At 38.5% G+C, this 19,768-nt stretch overlaps 2 protein-coding genes across 3 annotated transcripts in view; one reads left to right on the top strand and one right to left on the bottom strand.

The window, feature by feature from the left end:
• Positions 1–3,275: 3,275 nt before the first annotated feature.
• Positions 3,276–9,722, bottom strand: KBTBD3 (kelch repeat and BTB domain containing 3). The gene is made up of 3 exons (XM_082758567.1): positions 8,575–9,722; positions 8,096–8,337; positions 3,276–5,713 (listed from the first exon to the last, which is right to left on the bottom strand). Exons 2-3 carry the CDS (start codon positions 8,317–8,319, stop codon positions 4,093–4,095), a joined length of 1,845 nt encoding a protein of 614 aa, XP_082614693.1. The 5' UTR covers positions 8,320–8,337; positions 8,575–9,722; the 3' UTR covers positions 3,276–4,092.
• Positions 9,723–16,624: 6,902 nt separating this feature from the next.
• The window catches only part of AASDHPPT (aminoadipate-semialdehyde dehydrogenase-phosphopantetheinyl transferase), a 58,855-nt gene continuing 55,711 nt past the window's right edge, over positions 16,625–19,768 (top strand). For both annotated transcript variants that reach the window (XM_082777265.1, XM_082777264.1), the window contains exons 1-2: positions 16,625–16,825; positions 17,876–18,101. In XM_082777265.1, coding sequence (XP_082633391.1) covers positions 16,682–16,825; positions 17,876–18,101 — 370 coding nt within the window. In that variant the 5' untranslated portion in view covers positions 16,625–16,681. The remainder of the gene's footprint in view (positions 16,826–17,875; positions 18,102–19,768) is intronic.

A 19,768-nucleotide genomic window follows, 5' to 3' on the forward strand; every position in this document is an offset into this window, starting at 1 on the left:
GTTTTTATGCCTGCTAACTTCGCTCTTGGTCACAGCCTAATATTCAAAATGTTCTACTATGTGTCAACCTAATATTCAAAAACATACTTTAATTGTTAACCTAATTAGAAATATTGTTGATTCTCTGTATTTTGAAACTCAGTGGAAAACAACAGGAAAAAAAAAAAAAAAAAAAAAAAAACAGAAACAGACCTGAGAAGGATTCAGTTGCTCAGTGCTTTATTTCACAGAAGAATGAACATCTCAGCAAACATACAGTATCGCACTTTCCACATATCAGCAGAGCCCAGGCATTAGCAAAATGTTACTGATCTCTATGCTGTATTGGATGTTGGAAGGGAAAAAAAAAATAAACTGAGCATAACGTTCAGATACAAATATTGTCAAATATATCCCTGGTTTAATTCTGTTTTAATTAAAGTAGATCTTGTGCTGCCTCCTGTCGGTCAACTACAAACAAAAACATCTAAAAGTAGACTCCAGGTTTCAAAATGCAAACAGCACATCCTATATCCTAGACCTTACCTAACAGTTACTAATAATCAGAAGAGGTATACAGCTTTCTTAATGGAGTAATACCAGGAATAAATCTGACCCAGTAAATCTACTCCATTTTTAAAATATAATGATTTTCTAACAGCAGTAAACTGACTTACTATTAATGTATTTAGAATATAGAAAATAAATTCATTAATACATAAATAATGATCATCAGGTCTGTGCAAACATAATCAATATAAACACCTGAATAATTGGTATTTATTATAACTCAACCAATATGATAACATTACCAAAGTGCCATAATGTTTTGATAGCATTCTTTAAAAATTAAGATTATTCCAATATAATCATTACTGGGTATTGAAGTCCCACATACAATATATTATCTTAATGTATATTATACTGGTCATGCTTATAATGTGTTCTGTGACATATAATAGACAACTATTAGAAATGTTTTGGTTACATCATTTAAGTGCAAATAGTAGCATATACTTTTACATGCAATTTGAATGTTTTAAACATTTTACTATATTTCAGTGAGAACATAGGTAATCATTAATCTAGTCATGGACTGTTTTTAGAGGAATGTACATTTTCATAAAGTTCTGTGAGCTTTTAAAATCAGAAAAAATACAGAAAAAAATGCATGAATTTGGGGATCTTTTTAAATTCCATAGCTGCTGTGTAAAGTGAACTAAAAATATATATTTGATCCAGACTTACAGAAGTAACTCGAACAAATAATCCATATTCTTTTGAGCAGTGTAGTTGACTTCACTGAGATTTCATCTATCATTGGGTATTAATCACAGCATGCGGAATATAGGCCATTAGTCATATCATAAAGCCTTGTTTCTAACCATGACTTTCTAACACAGCTGCTTCTGCACTCAATTTCGCTATCAGATTTAACCCTTGTATGTGAAACTACAGCAAACAGCCTTTTTATTCCTCCACTGGCTTACCTACATAATGGAAGAAATTTCATTCTATTTCACAGTAACTTCTTACAAGCAATAGTGTAAAATAACTGACACTACCACTTCATTTCTTGATCACCAATTAAGACAGCTAAACTCCATTTGAAATCCATGAACGATTTGTCAGACTGGGAACTGACGTTAGTTCCTGTGCAAATGTCGCGTAGAATATTAAAGAAGCATGTGTTTTTCCAAATAAAGCTGCATCGTTTTCACTATATATATATATATTGTATAATTTACCACATATGCCATTGCTCTGTCTGATGTCATGTGACAGAGGTGTGTGCACATAGCAAGTAGCTGGATGGAGGACCACCAGATAAAATGTGCTGGAAGGAAAAACTTGGAGGAAAGAGCATCACTTTAATTTGTGACTGACTCAGTGCTGTTTATGTGGCCCACCAATTTGGTCAGGACGGTGGCAATTAAATAACTCGCACTTCTCTAGTTCTTCCAACTTGCATAGCGGTTTCTACCCACGTGCTATGGGCATAATGTTACTTTTGTCATTGCATAAATTGCATACTTATTACTTGGGTATAAAAACAGCATGAAAGCACAAGCAAAGAATTAGTATTTCTGATGGAAAGTGACAAGTTGCAATAATTAATGGTTAATGAAGTCTCTTTGCTACCTTGAGTAGCCTTATTAAAGCTAAAACTACTGTTCTCCTGTACATCTATTTATTTGTCTCTTGATGTTTCAATAAGCAGAAATAGTTTTCTCCATCTCTCCTAAACTATTCAATACATTTGGTTTGCACTAATGAAAAGTAGTTGTGTTCCAGTATAAAAATACTTGCATTTTCATATGGTGATTCTATAAGGTACCTGTCTAAATGTAGTTATGAGTTGGAGACTCATGATGAAAAGAGCAAAATAAATGTGGAAGTTATCTGAAATACTGCTAAAACAAACTATTGACTTCTACAGAACTGACACATACCTTAATAGAAATTATCAAGGTGGAAGGTTCCACTAGTAATAGGTTATCCGAATGTGCATAATTTTCATTTATATCCTTATGAAAATATTTATGATAAATATTGTGTACTTTTTTAAAGATATCTGATAACAAATTATAAAAATCACAGAATTGGAGCTTGCCATTGTTTGGTATCTGAAAGAAAAATACATTGCAAGGTGATACCAAGCTTTAAGTGCAAATGTTGAGCTTGACTTTTGCAAACAGTACATGCAGTAGAGATGTGATAACGAAAGTTGCACATAGTTGCTTCAAGCTGTGTGAAAGATTTTTTAGCTACCTCACTAAATTTTGTTCATTTTTCAGCTACTTGGAAAAGACATGCTTAGATGTTTAGAACCATTCTGCCTGGCATAACACAACTTTATGGCTTAAACAGTATATAAGGGCTCCCAAAACCTTATTTAAATATCTGGAAAGAAAGAAAATTATCAGGCTGGGGAAGATTACAAATGAGTTTATGAAACCTAGCTAACACCAGTGTCCTTCTGTTAGACACAGCTCCCAGTTTGTATGCATGAGATCAAATTTACTTCACTATGTATGCCTACACTAATAGTAATACTGAAAGTCCATTACAATTTTAACATGATGATAGATTACTGTAGGAAGTTTCTCAAGCAATATATTATGTAGTGTTTACCGTGTAATATTTTACCACTTAAAATTACTATGAAGTACAAGATGAAAGTGTCATACGTTTAAAATACTATAGAAGTAAAAAAAAAAATAATAATAATAATAATAAGGTGTTATTTCACTTTAGAATACTATTTACTTTAGGTATGGGCACTGTATTTTATATATGGCAAGATACAAACTTTTCCCGTAATTAACTGAAGCAACAACTAAAGCTTACTGTGCAGCTTGCTTATCAGATAGCACTGCAGACTTCAGCGATGGAAGACTTCTGTTCGAAGCGTTTTTCCTTTCAGCGACTGAGGTGACCATCAAGTTCCCACAGGAATCATCCACCCTGTAGAAATCTTTCTCGTCCTGCAAAATGGCACCAAGGTTTTTCTTGCCACAGCTATGGGATGACAACGGAAAGTACAGCTACTACTAAGGCACAAGGATGGAGAAAAACTGGTCAAACGGAAGAGCTGATGTAAGATGACAGAAATTATCAGTCTCTTCATGTTAGATACCTGGTTTTAATGCTGTGAAGGTCACTTTGGCTTTTGCCTTTGCTAAGGTCATTCTAATAAGATAAAGCTGACAAAAAAACAACAACACATGAATGTAGATTTCTTTTAAACTTCAGTTACATAGGGAAAACAGTATCACAAGTACTTTTTTCACTCAGCAATTTGTCTCCTAGGTTGACTGTGATTATTACAGAAATAATGGCACATTACAAGATGAATTCTTCATAACTTCTTTCTTGAAATGTAGTGTTTTGAAAATTCAGATAACTACAGAGAAGACTTGTATATAAAACTAAAAATACTTTATATATAATGAGTGACAGTTTTATGGACCCTTTCAAAAACAAGTCTATAGCTGACAATTTAAACTGAATAACTTAAAACAAAAACAGTACATATTTTTCTGCAAATTAATACCTAAAAATCTATTCTAAATCTTGTGCATTTAAATAGATTCATCTGACACAAGAGTTTCAAAATTCTCCGGAGCAAATTGTCATTACAGATGACCAGGGGTCCCTATATTTATTAAACTGAATGACCTGACAGTAAAACTCAGTTAAGGCTCTTGGCATTGGGGAAACTTCTTCCCACTCAGACCTACTGCTGTGGTAGACTTGAACTTCATCTGTGATTTCTTCTGGAGCATAATCACCACCTAATATATAAATTTTGTCTTCTGTCCCAACTGCGCCTGCATTAAAGCCAGCGCATTCGAAAGATCCTTCCCCTTTCCATACACAGGTTTCTGGGCAAAAGCTGTAGACCTTGTAGGTGGAGAGATCACATATATACAGCGTGCAGTTCACTGGAACAGCTTTGATTAGAGTTGCATGGAAAAACTGCCCAAATTCTGCTACAAGCTCTGACCACTGATCAGTCATAGCATTATACTTAAAGAAACAGTCAAGAGATGGATTAAAGGCATCAGTAATCTCTACTTCTGAGCCAAGAACGTAAATTATATTCTGACATGCACTTGCTTCTGGATAGTAGATACCCCTTGGTAGTTGGCTTACAGATTTCCAGTCTTTGGAAAGGGGATTGTAACATTCTACATCCAAAAGACTTCGGGTTTCTTGAGCTCCTCTGGTCTTTCCACCGATTACAAACAACTGATTTAAGGTTACAACAGATGTGTGCATTGTCCTTGGCTTTGTCATAGCTGACACAATGGAGAATTCGTTACTGACTGGGCAGTAGCACCAGGTTTGGTCTGTGGCATCATGAAACGGTTCAGCAATATGAAGCCTGACGGTCCTGTAGCAATTCCCTTTGCATCCTCCAGTTATAAATATTTTTTCTCCATAGCTAGATAAACTTGACCCTGGAAGATCAATCATGTGTGTATTTGGTAGTTCTTTCCATTTATCTGTTTTGATGTTATAGCAAAATGTATGCCTGTTTTCTCCATCTTCATCAGTTTTATGAACAAATATGTATTTTTCTGTCGTTGAAGGGCGTGCATCTGGAAACAGTCCACTAAAGTTTTGCACACTTTTAACTGCATCATTGATTATTACTGAACAATTAGCACTTTTCAGTAAATATTCTTCAGAGTGCAGGAAGTCTTGCAAAGTCTTTTCAGGTAACTGGTGTAGTCTCACTTTTTGGATCAAATTAGGCAGATATTTCTGTCGTGTTTCTAAGTTGTGTTTGGTCCATTGAAGGACAGCTTTCAACACTGATTCTTCCTCAGGGACATCTAGTTCATCAGCCTCAAGACATTTTTGCAATATCTCAAAATTAATCTCCAAGAAGTCACTTGATCTGAGCAGCAAGGAAAAGTGGTGCTGTACAAAATCTAGTGCGTGATCAAATAAGCGGTCGGAGCCGTAACTTTCCGATAGCGAAAGCAACTGTAAGCAATTCACAAGATCAATACTTTTTATTAGAAAGTCACTGCAAGCTTTGGAAAGGAGTGAAACTTGAAGAAATGATGACAGCTGGAAGAGCATTTCCACATTATCGTTTGTTATCTCTGTTTTTCCTGTATAAGCATAATCAAGAAAAGCTTTCACTGCCTTGGGTGATAGATTACTAATAGTAACATTGCCATCATCTCGTTCTTTCATATTAACTTCAAACATGGCTCTGTGAATAAAATACAGAAGATATACACAGAAATTAAGGATCTAGCAAACAGAAGAGAAAGCTGATGTGAGAAGGAGGAGATAAGGTGGGATGGCTGTATAGATCTAAAATGTGAAGGTTATCAAAAATAACAACACATTTGCTTGATATGGTAGCAGACATAAAGGAGTGGTGATAAGAACATATTCAAAGTGATAGCTCATAAAAATGATAGCAGCAGCTGTGTTTTCTATGGATTTTCAGAGTTAGATGAAGTCTACAGCTCTCAATGGGAACAAAGATGTGAAAATGTTAGGAGCAGCATCAGTTTCAACACTGAGAAAGAAAGGCAGATTTAAAAAATATATAGCAAAAAAAGCTAACATGATTTAGGTCATACACTGTGGATGAATACAGAAAATTAAGAGAAAAAGAAGGCCTTCAAAATTGCAGGCTGGAACAAATGGCAGGATGGATGATGGGTGCATGCCTCAGTAATAAAAGTGGACAAGTGGTGAAAGAGGAGAAAAGTATGAAGAACCTTCATTTTTACTATAGAGTTGACAGATAGATTTATGGGTACAGGCAGATGTCAGAAAAATGAGCTTTTGACATAGTATTGGATGATAAAATGAATCTTGTGCAGAAAGTGGATTGTGACTGAATACAAAGAATGGTTGACATTATGAAACAAACATTATTGATCAGTAGGTCTGTCCAAATTTTACTGCAACTGAGTATTTTATTACTAAATATGCAATAACTACTTTTTAACTTTTAACTACTGCACACGATAGCAACAGCTCCTGAATTTGACAAATGATATTAGAGAAAAATTAGACAAATGATTCAAAATACTAAGTACATCTGGATAAAATACTAAGTACTACATCTGGATTATTAATATATCAAATGTAGTTGCTATTAACAAAAGGAGCTCTGTTACACAATTAATATCTGTATAGCATGTGGTTTTTAAAATCCCATACTTCTATGAAGCCAAAAAGAAAAAAAAAGATAAATCACTCTGTATAGCATACTCTTTGGAAAGTGAAAATCAGGTAAAGCAGGAACTCACCTGAACAAGAAGGTAAAATTACAGTAAGAAACTTACATCCCAAAGAACTTTTTACATACTAAACAACCCAATCTTTTGAATCCTTTCCTCATTGACCCAAGAGCTATGATATAAATCTCTAAGTTGTAGAGTAAAATAGAAAGGATGCTGGATGCCTAGGAAATGTACTACAGCTTCACTTACCCACAACAGCAACTGAATGATACCAGTAGGAGGAAAGCAGTCTAGGAAAAGGCTTTGGATTTAAAAGTTAACCAGTAGGGAGTAAAATATTGATGAATATTGGGTTCACAAAGTGAAACCAAAACTAAGAGAAGTCCGAAGGTGAGAAATATAATTTTTCAGATGAAAAATCTTTCATGTAGTGGATGTGGATACTTTCTATTCCATAAAGACAGTAAACGGGCCTTGCATTCCAGGATAACGTCTAATTTTGATGGCTGCTGTTAGCAGCTGTTACATGCAAACCCTCCTGGCAAATTTTAACCTGAAATGACTATAGGTAGTAAAAAGGCCACGTTACCATGTGCTTACTTCAGTTCTAAAAATTACCACTGGAAGCTCTTTCTACCAGTGTCTTCATGTTTCAGTAAAAAGTGTACTTGGAAACAGATTTTCAGCATGGAATTGCATGACTGAGTCTTCCTAATGAAAAGCTCAGCAAAGTTCTTCATAAATTTATATTCTGTACATGAAAAATCTGTCCCTTAAGAATGTATAGCTTTAAGTACCAGAAGGAAAATCACAGGTTTGTTTCATGCTGAAAGGCTGAACTCTGTAGTTTTGAAAAAAATATTAGATATCTGATAAATAACTATGAAGACAAACTGTACTATGCTGATCACTCATCTTATTATAACAAAATCCAGCCCCACAAACAATTTATCCACAATTGTTCGATACAAGATGTATATGGAATCAGCCTGTTACGTTTCACAATGTAAATGTGCAAAGTACATAGCCTGTCCCAAACAGTCAAGCAATACCTTTGCAGTCCTTCAAGTATAGGTACAGGCAACTTGTTTCAATTCTACCAAACAGCAGAGTCATGCAGTTATGGTTTGACATTTTTATTTCACAGTACAGACTGCTATTTGCATCTAAAATTCATAGGGTCCTCATATAATTTTGGAAATATAACACTGCAATTTTTTATTTTTTTTTAATTTTAAGTATCCTTAATATGATGTTTGACCATGTTGATCAAAACCCTGCAGACATATGAAAATTGTGGTGATTTATCTTTTATTTTTTGGTATTCCTTCCCTCCCTCCCAGAGTACTTACAAGCCATTTCCTGCAAACTCATGCCAAAATTATGTTTACCTGAAAAAATCACTGCATGCTGCCAGTACACAACGATGACAAGGAATTGTTTCATCTTTCACAATAATTTTAAAGTCAAAAAATATATTTTGTTCTCTGAACTTTTGTAGTACTTTTAGAATTTGTTGTCCATGACCTTCAGCCACTAAGGAATTGATTTTATTTTCAGGAACAGAAATTCCATTGCAAATAGGTCTGCTAATGTAATCCCGTTGATTGGCCATGTTTTCTTCAATCTACTCCTGAAACGGAAAAATAAGTAATGGATTTTACAGTCTCATTATTTTTTTAATCAATGTGCCATAAAACACAAATCCTGAAGTTGGTTTGCAAGTCTTATGTACGGTTCTAAATTTAAGTGACTTTTACACTGAATTTGATAATAATACTTCTACTTTGCAAAAGACATAAAGAAGACATACTTTGAAAAGTAAAATATCTGATGCGTAGCGAAAAGCATATATACAAATAGTACCTACCTGTAGGATTTTTTTCAATAGAGTCCACAGGGAACATACCAAGGAGTGTGATACAGATTTTAATGATCATGAGAGTATTCCTAGGCTTATCCTCAAAAAAAAAAAAAAGCACACTCTTATAATTTGATGAAAAATGAAGATGGAAAAGGAGCATTTCATTACATATTTTTAGATTTTAAGAAGGTTCATCTGCATACTACAAACCCCCAAACGCAAAGGAGTCCAATGGTCTTTCTAAGGCTTACAGAGCACAGGAGATACAGGCTCCTGGATTCCCATTAGGTACTCCAGATGAAAATAACAGCACAAACACACCCTGGCCTAGTCACAGGATTGCTAGGGGTTACCAGGTGGGGCCATTTAGAGACAGTTTGGTGACAGTACAGCTTTGAGTGTTTAGGTAATTGACACTGACTTTACCTTGCAACCTCTACATTTGCCCCTGAAGCCGGCTGTTTGCTTACACCTTATGCTGCATGCTGGGAGCTCCACTTACTGAGACGTAAACATTAACTGGGTTCAGAACTGATTTAAACTTAAGACAATGCAATCTTCCTTTCAGTAGACGAGGTTTTCTTGTGAAAAGCCCTATACTGAATAAAGTGCATGGTTTGTACAGTAAGTTGGGCTTTGCTTTTTTTTTTTTTTTGTACATTAAAAATATTTTATTCCACTTTTATGGCATAAAGAAACTTTAAATATATTTTATTTACACCTGTCTTGAGATGTATTTATACTGCTACAGATGCATAAGCTGGCCTTGCTGGAAACTTGTGTCAAGCTTGCCTATTTCAAAGCTTAAGGAAACACGGCACAGTTTTTCTATTAGAGGATTCTGCTTCCACAATTCCAATTCCAATTAGCAATAGATAATGGCCCACCTGAATTGACAAAGAAGGGGATAAAAAAATCCAAGCCAAACACAGAGACCATAAAAATATCGATTCTGCTTTTTAAATTTCATGAAAAGGCTTAACTAATCAGGTGATACATTCAGAACAAACTACGCCATCAGGCAGTCTTCTTCATGGGAGGTACTTTCACAGCAGACTGATCTACGCTTTTATCTAGTCAGGTAGCTCCAACCACAAATAGACCTCCATGTCTCCTGGAATAGAAGAGATCCATTGATCTTGCTCCCAGCACTGGCACCCTTGGAACAGGCATCTTCTCCTTGCCATGGCCAGACAATCTCATGTATTCACTCTTTCCATTCTAAGCCTGAGGAACTAGGAAAATACAGAAGAACAAGACCACCATTTATTCTGATAATATATGGCCTCATAAACCTCAACTTCCATAAATCATAAAGCTTTTTTTTTGTATGTCAGAATTCTCTAGAATTTTATGACCTTCAATTCTACTCCTCAAGAGACTGAACCTGCAAAAGCAGTCACTTCAGTAAAATCAGTTTCCCACAACTGAATGAAACTTAAAGTAAGTCAATTTCAAGGTTTAATTAGCATTATGTAAAGTAAAATTTTTCTAAAGGACATGTAAACCTTTTTAACAAATTCTGGAATTGATAATAGATAGTAGACATGTTCCTCCTTTTATATGTAATTTCTGTATCAAGCTCTGACTTACTACTTGTTTTCTGTGGGTAAAATTACCAGTTTCGGAAACATTCATCATTGTATAAGGAACACAGAAACATCTAATGTCATCAGGTCCATCTCTGCAGGCAAAGACATCATATAATTACTTTCATAAAAGCATATATTTTCCAATTTTTCTTTTACCACCACTATTTCCACTGAAAGGCTTTTCCACTACTATTGATGACAAGACTGCAAGCGTTCTTTTAAGTACACATTCAATTTATTAATGCTTACGCGTATTTGTTCTTCGGACAAAACTGTCATTTGACTTAATTTTCCTTTGTGATATTTAGTCACTCACAACCATCAAGTGATGATATCCTCTTTTTCATCCATGTTTGTTCGGATGAATTAAACAACTGCCAAAATTTCTAACACCATTTATGAGACTGAATTTTTCTTTTGCTTATTATTTCTTGCAGCTTTTTCTTCACTCAGTCCAGTTTGAGCTCATCTTTGTTTCATTGTTACCAGATTTATTGTACAGCATGATGGTTAAATTCTCAGCAGCGTCTCACTATTCATCTGGTGCATCTTAATCCTAATCTGTGATAGCAGTGTCTCCTTATTTTAAATTAAAAGCAATTTTCAGTGATGTACTGCAACTGGTTTTGTCCACCATTAAGGAAGATATACATAATACTGTGCCATGGTTTAGCCTAATTCACTCCTCCCTCTGCTTCAGTAGAAAAAAAATACATCAATTCTCATTTCTTCTGTAGCTAATTCCTGCATTATACGATATTTTTGGTACTATATTACCAGTTTGACCGATCTGTTCATGATTTTATATCCCTACAAAATACCTTGAACAATTCAGCTAAAACTTTGTACGTTAAAAACAGAGCCAAGTAGTATTTATAATTATTTCATGCATCTTCTACAAAGTCATATGAATTAATCAATAGTTGCAATTACATTTATAAATATTTGATCAAGTTCCTGACAGCAGAGTTCAAACATGGGGGGTGCAGACATATGTTGCGTAGGTCTGGAGTTCAGAAAAGCTGGGCAATGAGACTCCTTATTTTTGTTCCTTGTAGGAACACAGGATTCCAGTTACCGAGCCTGTCTTTACATGAATTATTACCATGAACAGAATTTCAGTAGATGGTTCATTAGACTTGGGATCTCCTATTTTTATTTCTTAACGTATGGCTGTTTGCCATACGTCCTCTTCCCAAGGCACACAAAAGCTATACCTTCTCAGGCCCTCTTCCATCACACAACCCCACAGATACTCGTCACACAACTGCCTTCTGGCACCTCCTGCAATGTGACACATCAGATTCTGGGTACTGGCATATGGGGCTGGGTATTGCCTGCTCTGAGACCAAACGTGGTCTCTGATGTGACCAGACTGAGGGTACCCCACCACTCAGCAAAGCTTCTTTGCTCACGTACTTAATGTTTTCACATCTTGTACTTATTAATGCCACATTTTGGTCACTGGGTAGACACACCACTGGCCATAAGAACGGCAAGACTCATGGCATGCATCCTGAAGAGGTCGGGAGGGACAGATGACAGTCTCAGGAACCCTTCAGCTACCTGCCATATGGCCTCCTCGATGAAGACGCCCTGACAGAAGGGAGCCTTGGGTTGTTGTCTATCTTTGTGCTTGTGGGCTCCATCTGGTCATGGCTGATCATTTGCTGCTCTTACTGTATGGTTATCCCCTTTGTTGCCACTCTGCCTTGTCAAAGGGAATTTAATCATTGATTTTTCCAATCTCAGAGTTCTGTGTACCCGTAAGTATCAGCCCAGCTTTCTAAAAAATGAAACCAAACCCCCTTAAAGTTTTCCCACTTGAAAGTCACATCACAAAGTGACCCATTGGCCACTACAATTACATTTGACAAAGATGTTTATTTAAGATCAACCCCACTTAAACACATAATCAGGAAGATATATGTACCTTCCAAGGCTGCCTGTTCAGACTTCCACTTGAGATGTGAGACATTCTGCCCACCTGACAGCTGAATGGCAAGAAATGGCCATTTCATATCTGGCCACAAAGCAAGGCAAAGCAGCAGGCACCTGAACAACAGGAGGTGGGGATGGTAAGGTAATGGCAGTCGTTAGGGTGTCATTTGAGGTGGCACCCTACACCATCGGCCCCTCTGCCTACAGCCATCAAAGGCTTTTGCTGTTACGTCCCCTGCTGACCTGGACGTGCCTTTTGACCCAGGCCTCACTGGCCTTGAAAAGGAGATGGATATGTTTTTCTTTGATTCAGGAAGAACAGGATACATAAGGCCCAAAGGCTGAGTTGCTTGACAACATAAAGCAAGACATATTGTTCAAAAGGAATGGAAAATTGAGACTGTTAAGTCATGGAACTTAAAGGATTGTTTGTTACCTTTCCTGATTGTACGTATGTATAGGCATACTCGGGTTTAGTATGTAAAGCAATGTTCTGTATATTTAGAATGTTTGATGTTCGTGCGTGCGTGTTGGTGGGGCATAGACTCCCCGCACACCCAGCGCTGTTTACTTGCCTTTTATACTTTTTATGAATATTCCTTTTATGAATATTACTAAATTCAGATTGAGTTGAGACTTCAGTTATAACAATCAGAACATAGCCATAGAAAGTACTTGCGTTTACATACTGAACCGACAGCCCAGATAGCCTTAGATGCTGTGACTAACAGATAAAGTGGTTAGTTACATTTTGTGCTAATGAAGATGAGAATGGTATGAGATGTGCCATTCTATGTGGGTAACAGAGGTAAAATTATTAAACAAGGAAAGGATGAAGGCACGCACAGTAAGAATCAAGCATGAACACCCAGATGAGGAGGACATGGTACAAAGTAACGCTGGAGGAGACTAACACCAAACTCTTACGATGATTTATAATAGTAAAATAAAAATCTATATAGAAATATATCCAACTTTGTAATAGCCAAATGGATGTTTTGTGAAAGTATAGAACATATATAAATATTGTGCCTAAGCTAGCATTTTGTGAGAAAAAAAACATGCCAGGGCCATGCCTGCCTGACAATAAACATGACTGAACCTCTGCAATTGAACAGAAGCTCCAGACTGTTCCAGCACATTGGACGCCAATTTTACTTGACCAATGCATTCATACAGCACAAATAACATTCTCCGTGTAAATGTTCTCTCCTCTAATAATGCACACATCCGAAACAGTCTAAACTCAACACTGAAGTACCAAATAAAGGTTAACAAAAAACTGTAAAGCACCCTTTAGCTGTTTTATCTCAAAGCACAATATCACTGTGCTGCAGCACTCTCTATACAACACTCTGTAAATTAAAGAAAAGATACTATTTCTTAATAGTTCTTAACCTATGAGAACTATCTCATGAGAAACAAGCAGCCTTTGTCACCTCACCTGCTCCCAACTTGGTTGGTGTGCCTTACTAGACAAAAGGGTTTTAAAAAAGAGAGATTGTAAATGCTGTTATTTTACAGAATACTTTATGTACCTAGGAAGAAAGACAATGAAGATAAAGAAACTCTATTCATTTTTGAGAGGAGGCTTTAGTTTTCTAATACAAAATTTAACTGTACAGACAGTGTAAGTTTTGAAAAAATACTCCCTCCTAACCTCCAACTGCTTTAGTGTAGTAAGAATGCTATAAAATCTCAGGAGGTTCGGTATGTCAAGTTCAATGTTTTAAATTAATATTTTAAAATTTATTTTTAATATTTCAAGTACTCTACATAGTTATTAAGACAATTTGCTGTTTTCACTCCTGATCTATTCGAAGGGGGAGAAATTAATAATTTATTGTCAAATTTTAAACACACAGCTTCCCACTACACATCTAATTTAACAGCTCCTGATTCAGCAAGATGAGAATGAATGGAACAGGTGTCTAAAGGGTACCTTTGGTAACTCTTCTAATTGTTGACTGTACAGGCAAGAATGGATTAAAAGACAATTGAAGTATAAATACTAAGTAGAAAGTTCTGCATTTCTGTATTTTATTATTATTTGTCTCCACTGTATCAATTATCTAAGGTCTCAAACAGTAACAGAATTCCAGGTTCCTGTCTTGGAAATTCAGTGCAACTCAGTCTCATAGCTTTTTCATAAATAAGTGAACATCGCAGAAAATTAATACTTAGTCAATCATTTTCAGACAATCAAAAAAGATGCATGTGACATTATGAGACATTTACTCCACAAAAAAAGTGGCATTTATCAATAAAACATACTGAGACAGTACTGTAAGAAGAAAAGGTGACACAGAGACTTTAAAGTTTTGAATACTTTAGAAGTGATTAAAAAAAAAACAGCATGAAAAGAAAAAAAAAAAAAAAGGAAGAAGAAGAAACAGCATGGTACCAGCAGGAAGCAGTGAAATTGCACTGGTTCCTGCAGACATTCCCAATGTGGAAGATTCCCTCTCTGCAAGCAGCAGTCTGTAATTGCATATCCTTTCACAAACACATAAATCCATTAAGACAAAAAAAAAATAATCAGGAGAACTCAAACTGCTTGGATTTTATTGTAAAGCTAGATTTATTAAAATCATCAGGTTCCTTTGGAAATTATTTTCAGATAAGAAAGGTCAAGAATCATAATTTTCATTTTCAGAAAAAAAAAAAAAAAAGTGAATTAAAATGCAATGTTGTACTTCTAATTCTGGCAAAAGTAATAACTGCAAATTCCGGAAGAGAAAAAAATTGCTGCTTTTACTGTTACTGGGTTTTCTAGTCTCTTAATTTCTGTATGTGATTAAAAATAAGTTTTTATTTTCAAAGAGTACATGCAATATTGAACACATTTATAGGATATTTTAGCATATTTATAATTCTAGCCCATTTTACCTCTAATCAAAATGTGGCTTTATGTTGAATTACTCATCATTATCTTACACACCATGACGTGCATCTCAAACTTCAGTCTTTGCTTATGTGTAATGCTTGTTGTTAAAAAATTTCATTAAATAAGCTACTTTTTTTCAAGTATATGTTTTAATCTCTATACCTAGAAAGTATAGACAAGTCACACTTATTAATCAGACCTGAGAGTTCTTTTTTTTTTTTTTTTTGAACTAGGTAAGATCCCTATTCCATTAGATATAACAAGTCATTAAGTGAATATTGATAAGGCCACTATTTCCTCCTTAAAGTGTGCTGAATACAATAGTCGAAATGTTAAGAGTCAGATACAAATTAGTATTCATAAGCAGCGTTTTCCTGCTTTTTCTGACTGTACTAAATCCTCCTCTGCTGTCATTTCACTCAGTGTCACTGTGAATAACACACAAGGGAGTGAGTACGACATCCCTTGCTTAACTCAAGGGGAAGAATGGGAATCACATTTGAAAAGGAACAAATGACACCGCTGATGCCTTGCTCAGACACTTTCTTCCCCAGCTGTTACTACAGCATTTAAAACATTTTGCAGAGCCCAACCTGCATGCAGTTATACTTGGGGTTATTTTGGGCAGGAAGACAACACATCACCCGGCCTGGGGCAAAACAGCATTTTATTTTTTTCACATTAGAGTGAGCTGGGGTGCTGAATAACAGCAGATTCTCAGAAACGCTGGACCTAACACCCCTTTACTACTTTTATTTATCACTTGACGGCCAGCACAGACGGGCGCAGCCACAGGCACAGTGCCCAGCGGGGCTGCCCGCTCCCGAGGCCCCCAATCCGCAGCCCAGGGGAACAAAATGGCCCCACCTCAGCCCTTCCTGCCCCCCAGAGACCCAAAGCAACAGCCCCAGGAGGCCTTTGGGGCCAGACGGGGCCTTCAGGGCCCGACCCGCGGTGACACCGCCCCGACCCCGACCCCGACCCCGACCCCGACCCCGTCCCCGTCCCCGTCCCCGTCCCCTTCTTTGCCCCTGCCCTCACAGCGCCCCGCCCGTCAGGGGCGGGCAGCGGCTTCAGTGCCGCTATTGCGCATGCCCACCCACCCGCCCGCGCATGCGCCGTGCGCCGCCTCCCTTCATTCTAAGGGAGGACTCATCCTGCCGGCCCGTTTTTTCCTCTTGCAGCCCGACTGCGGGCTCCGGGGCGTGGCGGTTCCCGGTGCTGCCGCTGCTCCTGTGGAAGCGGCGAAGAGCTGCCCCCCTCCCCACCTCCGCGCTCCCCGCTGAACAGCGCGCACCCACCTGCAGCCGCCACCAGCAGCTCGCCGCCCCGCTCTGGCCCACCCCCCGGCGGCAGCCCCGTCAGCGGATTGGCTCCTTCCGGTGTCATTCTCCGCGGTCGCTCCCTCGGAATGGCTCGGCGGGCTGTCAATCTGGATAAAACCCCGCCCATCCTCCGCTAGAGCTCTGGCGGCACCGCCCAGCCTCCTTCTCTCTGATCAGCCTGTGGTTGGCCCGTTCCCCTGTCACTCAGGGCTTTTCTGGCATCGGATTGGTCCTGGCAGCTCCCCAGCTGGGCCCTCCCACCGACCGCTTGGGTTGGGAGGGGGGGGCGTGAGGAGCGCGGCGGGGCCTCCTGAGGGGGCCCCGGGTGAAGGGGGGGCTGCGCTGAGGCGGTCCCGGCCGAGGGGGCGATGGGCGGCGTGCGCTGGGCCTTCCCCTGCGCCTCCTGGCGCCCCCGCCGCGAGGAGTGGCTGCTGGCGGCGCGGCTGGTGCAGCCCGAGGAGAAGGAGCGCATCGGGCGCTTGGTGTTCGCCCGCGATGCCAAAGCCGCCTTGGTACCGCAGGGAACGGGGCTGGGGGCACCGGGGGCTGCCTCGTCCGGGGGGGCCGCGGGCAGGGCTGGTTGTGGAGAAATGGGACCTGCGGGGTCACCTCAGGGCGGGTAAGGGGTTAGAAATCGTTACTTGGCAGCTCTCGTTGCAGGTTAGGTTAAGAGGGTGGTAGCACTCTGCTATGAGTAGTTATTCTGAAAGGTTCACAAGTTTTATGTCCCTCAGGAGGTAAGGTCACCATATCACAGAAGGGTTTGCGTTGGAAGAAACCCTAAAAGATCACCCGGTTCCAGCCCCCTGCCATGGGCAGGGACACCTCCCACCAGCCCAGGTTGCCCAAAGCCCCATCCAGCCTGGCCTTGAGCACCTCCAGGGATGGGGCATCCACAGCTTCTCTGGGCAGCCTGTGCCAGGGCCTCACCACCCTCTGAGTCAAGAAAACATGAGCAAGTTCTAGGAAATTCTGCACAGAGACGGTCGTAGTGTAATCTGTAAACGAAAAAAGCTGTTTCATCCGGAGTCTTTTGCATAATCAATTCAGGTTTAAAATCTTACATAAGAGTGGGGCAGTAATGCAGTCTTTTGCTAATTACCCTATAAACAGTTACTCATCACTTTTGTCTGTGCACTATTTCATTTAGCACCAAAGTAACTGAATGTACTGAAAAGCAAACTGAGAGAATTTTACTGTTCAGTGTGGGGTAAAAGGTATTCATCTGTGCAGTAAAGTATCGTAAGTAAAAAAGAACAATTTTATGTCACTTGTCTAGGCTGAAACTACATTATATTGGGCATTATTTATCTCTGTGCTAACAGTGGTAGCAAACATGTTGTGTAATCAGGTCTGGTGAAATGTTTTTCGATTTGGTTAAGTTTATATGGCAAGGGCTTTCATTAAAGGGAAAAGCTTAATGATTTAACATAAACATACTCATTTTCTCTGTGCAATAATAAAAGCATACTTCTTTTTAGGCAAGTGATTTTCTAGGAACCACAAATACCTCATACATAACATAATAGTTCTCTGTGAATCACTTCTGTTTTATTTCATAGGCTGGTCGCCTGCTGATGCGGAAATTAATTGCAGAAAAGCTGTGCATACCTTGGAATGAAATACACCTGCAAAGGACATCAAAAGGAAAACCATTCCTGGCAAATGCCATACTCAGTGCCTGTTCGAATTACAACTTCAATGTCTCTCATCAAGGGGATTATGCAGTTCTTGCAGCTGAGCCTGAGCTCCAAGTTGGTGTTGATGTCATGAAGACTAGTTTACCAGGTAATGCATTACTGTGACGAAAGCTCGTTTTGTAATATTTAAATGCTGAACACATTTAAAGTTCCTCAAAGAACTAATCTGTGTCCTAGGAATTAAGTGTTATTCAAGGAATGTGCATGCATGTGTAGTATATATGCTTCTTTATTGTTATACATACTGCTCACTTGATTCCAGATATGGATATGTGTCCAGTTTAGAAAACTAGAACCGTGCATAAATAGTCATAAATCAGAAAGTTGTGATACTGGCAGGATTGGTATCTGCAGATATTTTAGTTGCTGTTTGCTTCCTGGTAGGCAGGTAGAAGCAGGCACAATTTTTTCAGCTAGGGACAGTGGGATCCATTCCCATGAGACCTTAAATGTTATTTCCCATTCCCATAAATGAGGACATTATATGCATTAGCACCAGTAATGTAGCAAACTGCCATGATTGTTACGTGTGTACAGTAATCATCTGTGAGAGGGGATCATTAGGGAGTGCTAGAGGTGCCCTTCCCTCATAAAGGGCTAAACTTCACAAGCATTGAGATCTGTGGCTTATTTACAAATTAAATAAATTGGTTTATTTAGTTGTATGAAATTTAAAGTTAACAGGATTCTATTAGTGAACTAAAAGACCAAAAGTGTAAATTAGAATTGTAGTAAAGTGTATTTTTAAATGCATTTTTTAAAGGTCATTTTCATAGGTTCATAGAATAGTTTAGGTTGGAAGGGACCTTAAAGTTTATGCAGTTCCAACCCCCCCGCCGAGATGGGGCACCCACAGCTTCTCTGGGCAACCTGTACCAGGGCATCACCACCTTCTGAGTGAAGAATTTCTTCCTTATATATAACCTAAATCTCCCCTTTCTTAGTTTAAAGCTGTTCCCCTTTGTCCTATCGCTACACCCCCTGACAAAGAGTCCCTCCCCAGCTTTCCTGTAGGCCCCCTTTAGGTGTTGGAAGACCCCTATAAGGTCTCCCTGGAGCCTTCTCTTCTCCAGGCTGATGCATGACTAGGTTAAAGAAGAAACATACTGGGATTTACAATTTGCTGGAATTTTTCAGACTTAGAATCCTCATTAAACAATCAAACAGAGACTAAGTAGTAACAGCTGCATTCTCAAAAAAAATTTGAAATCTTCAGTATGTCCAGCACTTTATACTCAAAAAACTTTAATGTTGTAAGATTAAAAACTCAAACCTTAACTCAGCATCTTTCTCTCTGAGAGTGTTAACGCTTTGTTGTTGTTTATTGTAAACATCAAATTTTTGGATTGGCATATTTAGATAAGATGCACAGAAACTTTACTGAAGTTCAAAGTGAAGTTCTCTGACTTAGTTCCTTCTGCTTGTAAAGGGTAACCCAAAAAAATGGTAGTCAGTATGTGGTGCTGTCACTGTAGTAAAAATGCTTCATAACTGTGCTGGAGCAGATGTCCACGCTATAGCAACTGTAGGACCCGACACCAGAGCAGTTGGATATTTCCTTACAGAAACTGGCCTGTGAATCAAGTCACACGGGAGCAGATAGACCCCTGAAGAGACTAGAGCAATGCAGGGCCCAAATACCAGATTACGCTCAAGGACAGTGCTTTTATCGTGGCGTTTTCGGGCAAAACAAAGCAAAGTGATAAACAGCACAGCGAACTGCACATGCTGAAAGTAGCCATTAACAAGCCCTGA

The sequence above is a fragment of the Aythya marila genome (assembly GCF_965140915.1).
Source record: "Aythya marila genome assembly, chromosome: 1".
NCBI lineage: Eukaryota > Metazoa > Chordata > Aves > Anseriformes > Anatidae > Aythya > Aythya marila.

Coding starts and splice junctions, on each gene's coding strand:
- KBTBD3 (XM_082758567.1), bottom strand. CDS start 8,319: ATGGCCAATCAACGGGATTACATTAGCAGACCTATTTGCAATGGAATT. Junction 5,714..8,095: donor GCATGCAGTGATTTTTTCAG/GTAAACATAATT, acceptor TTTTATTCACAG/AGCCATGTTTGAAGTTAATA.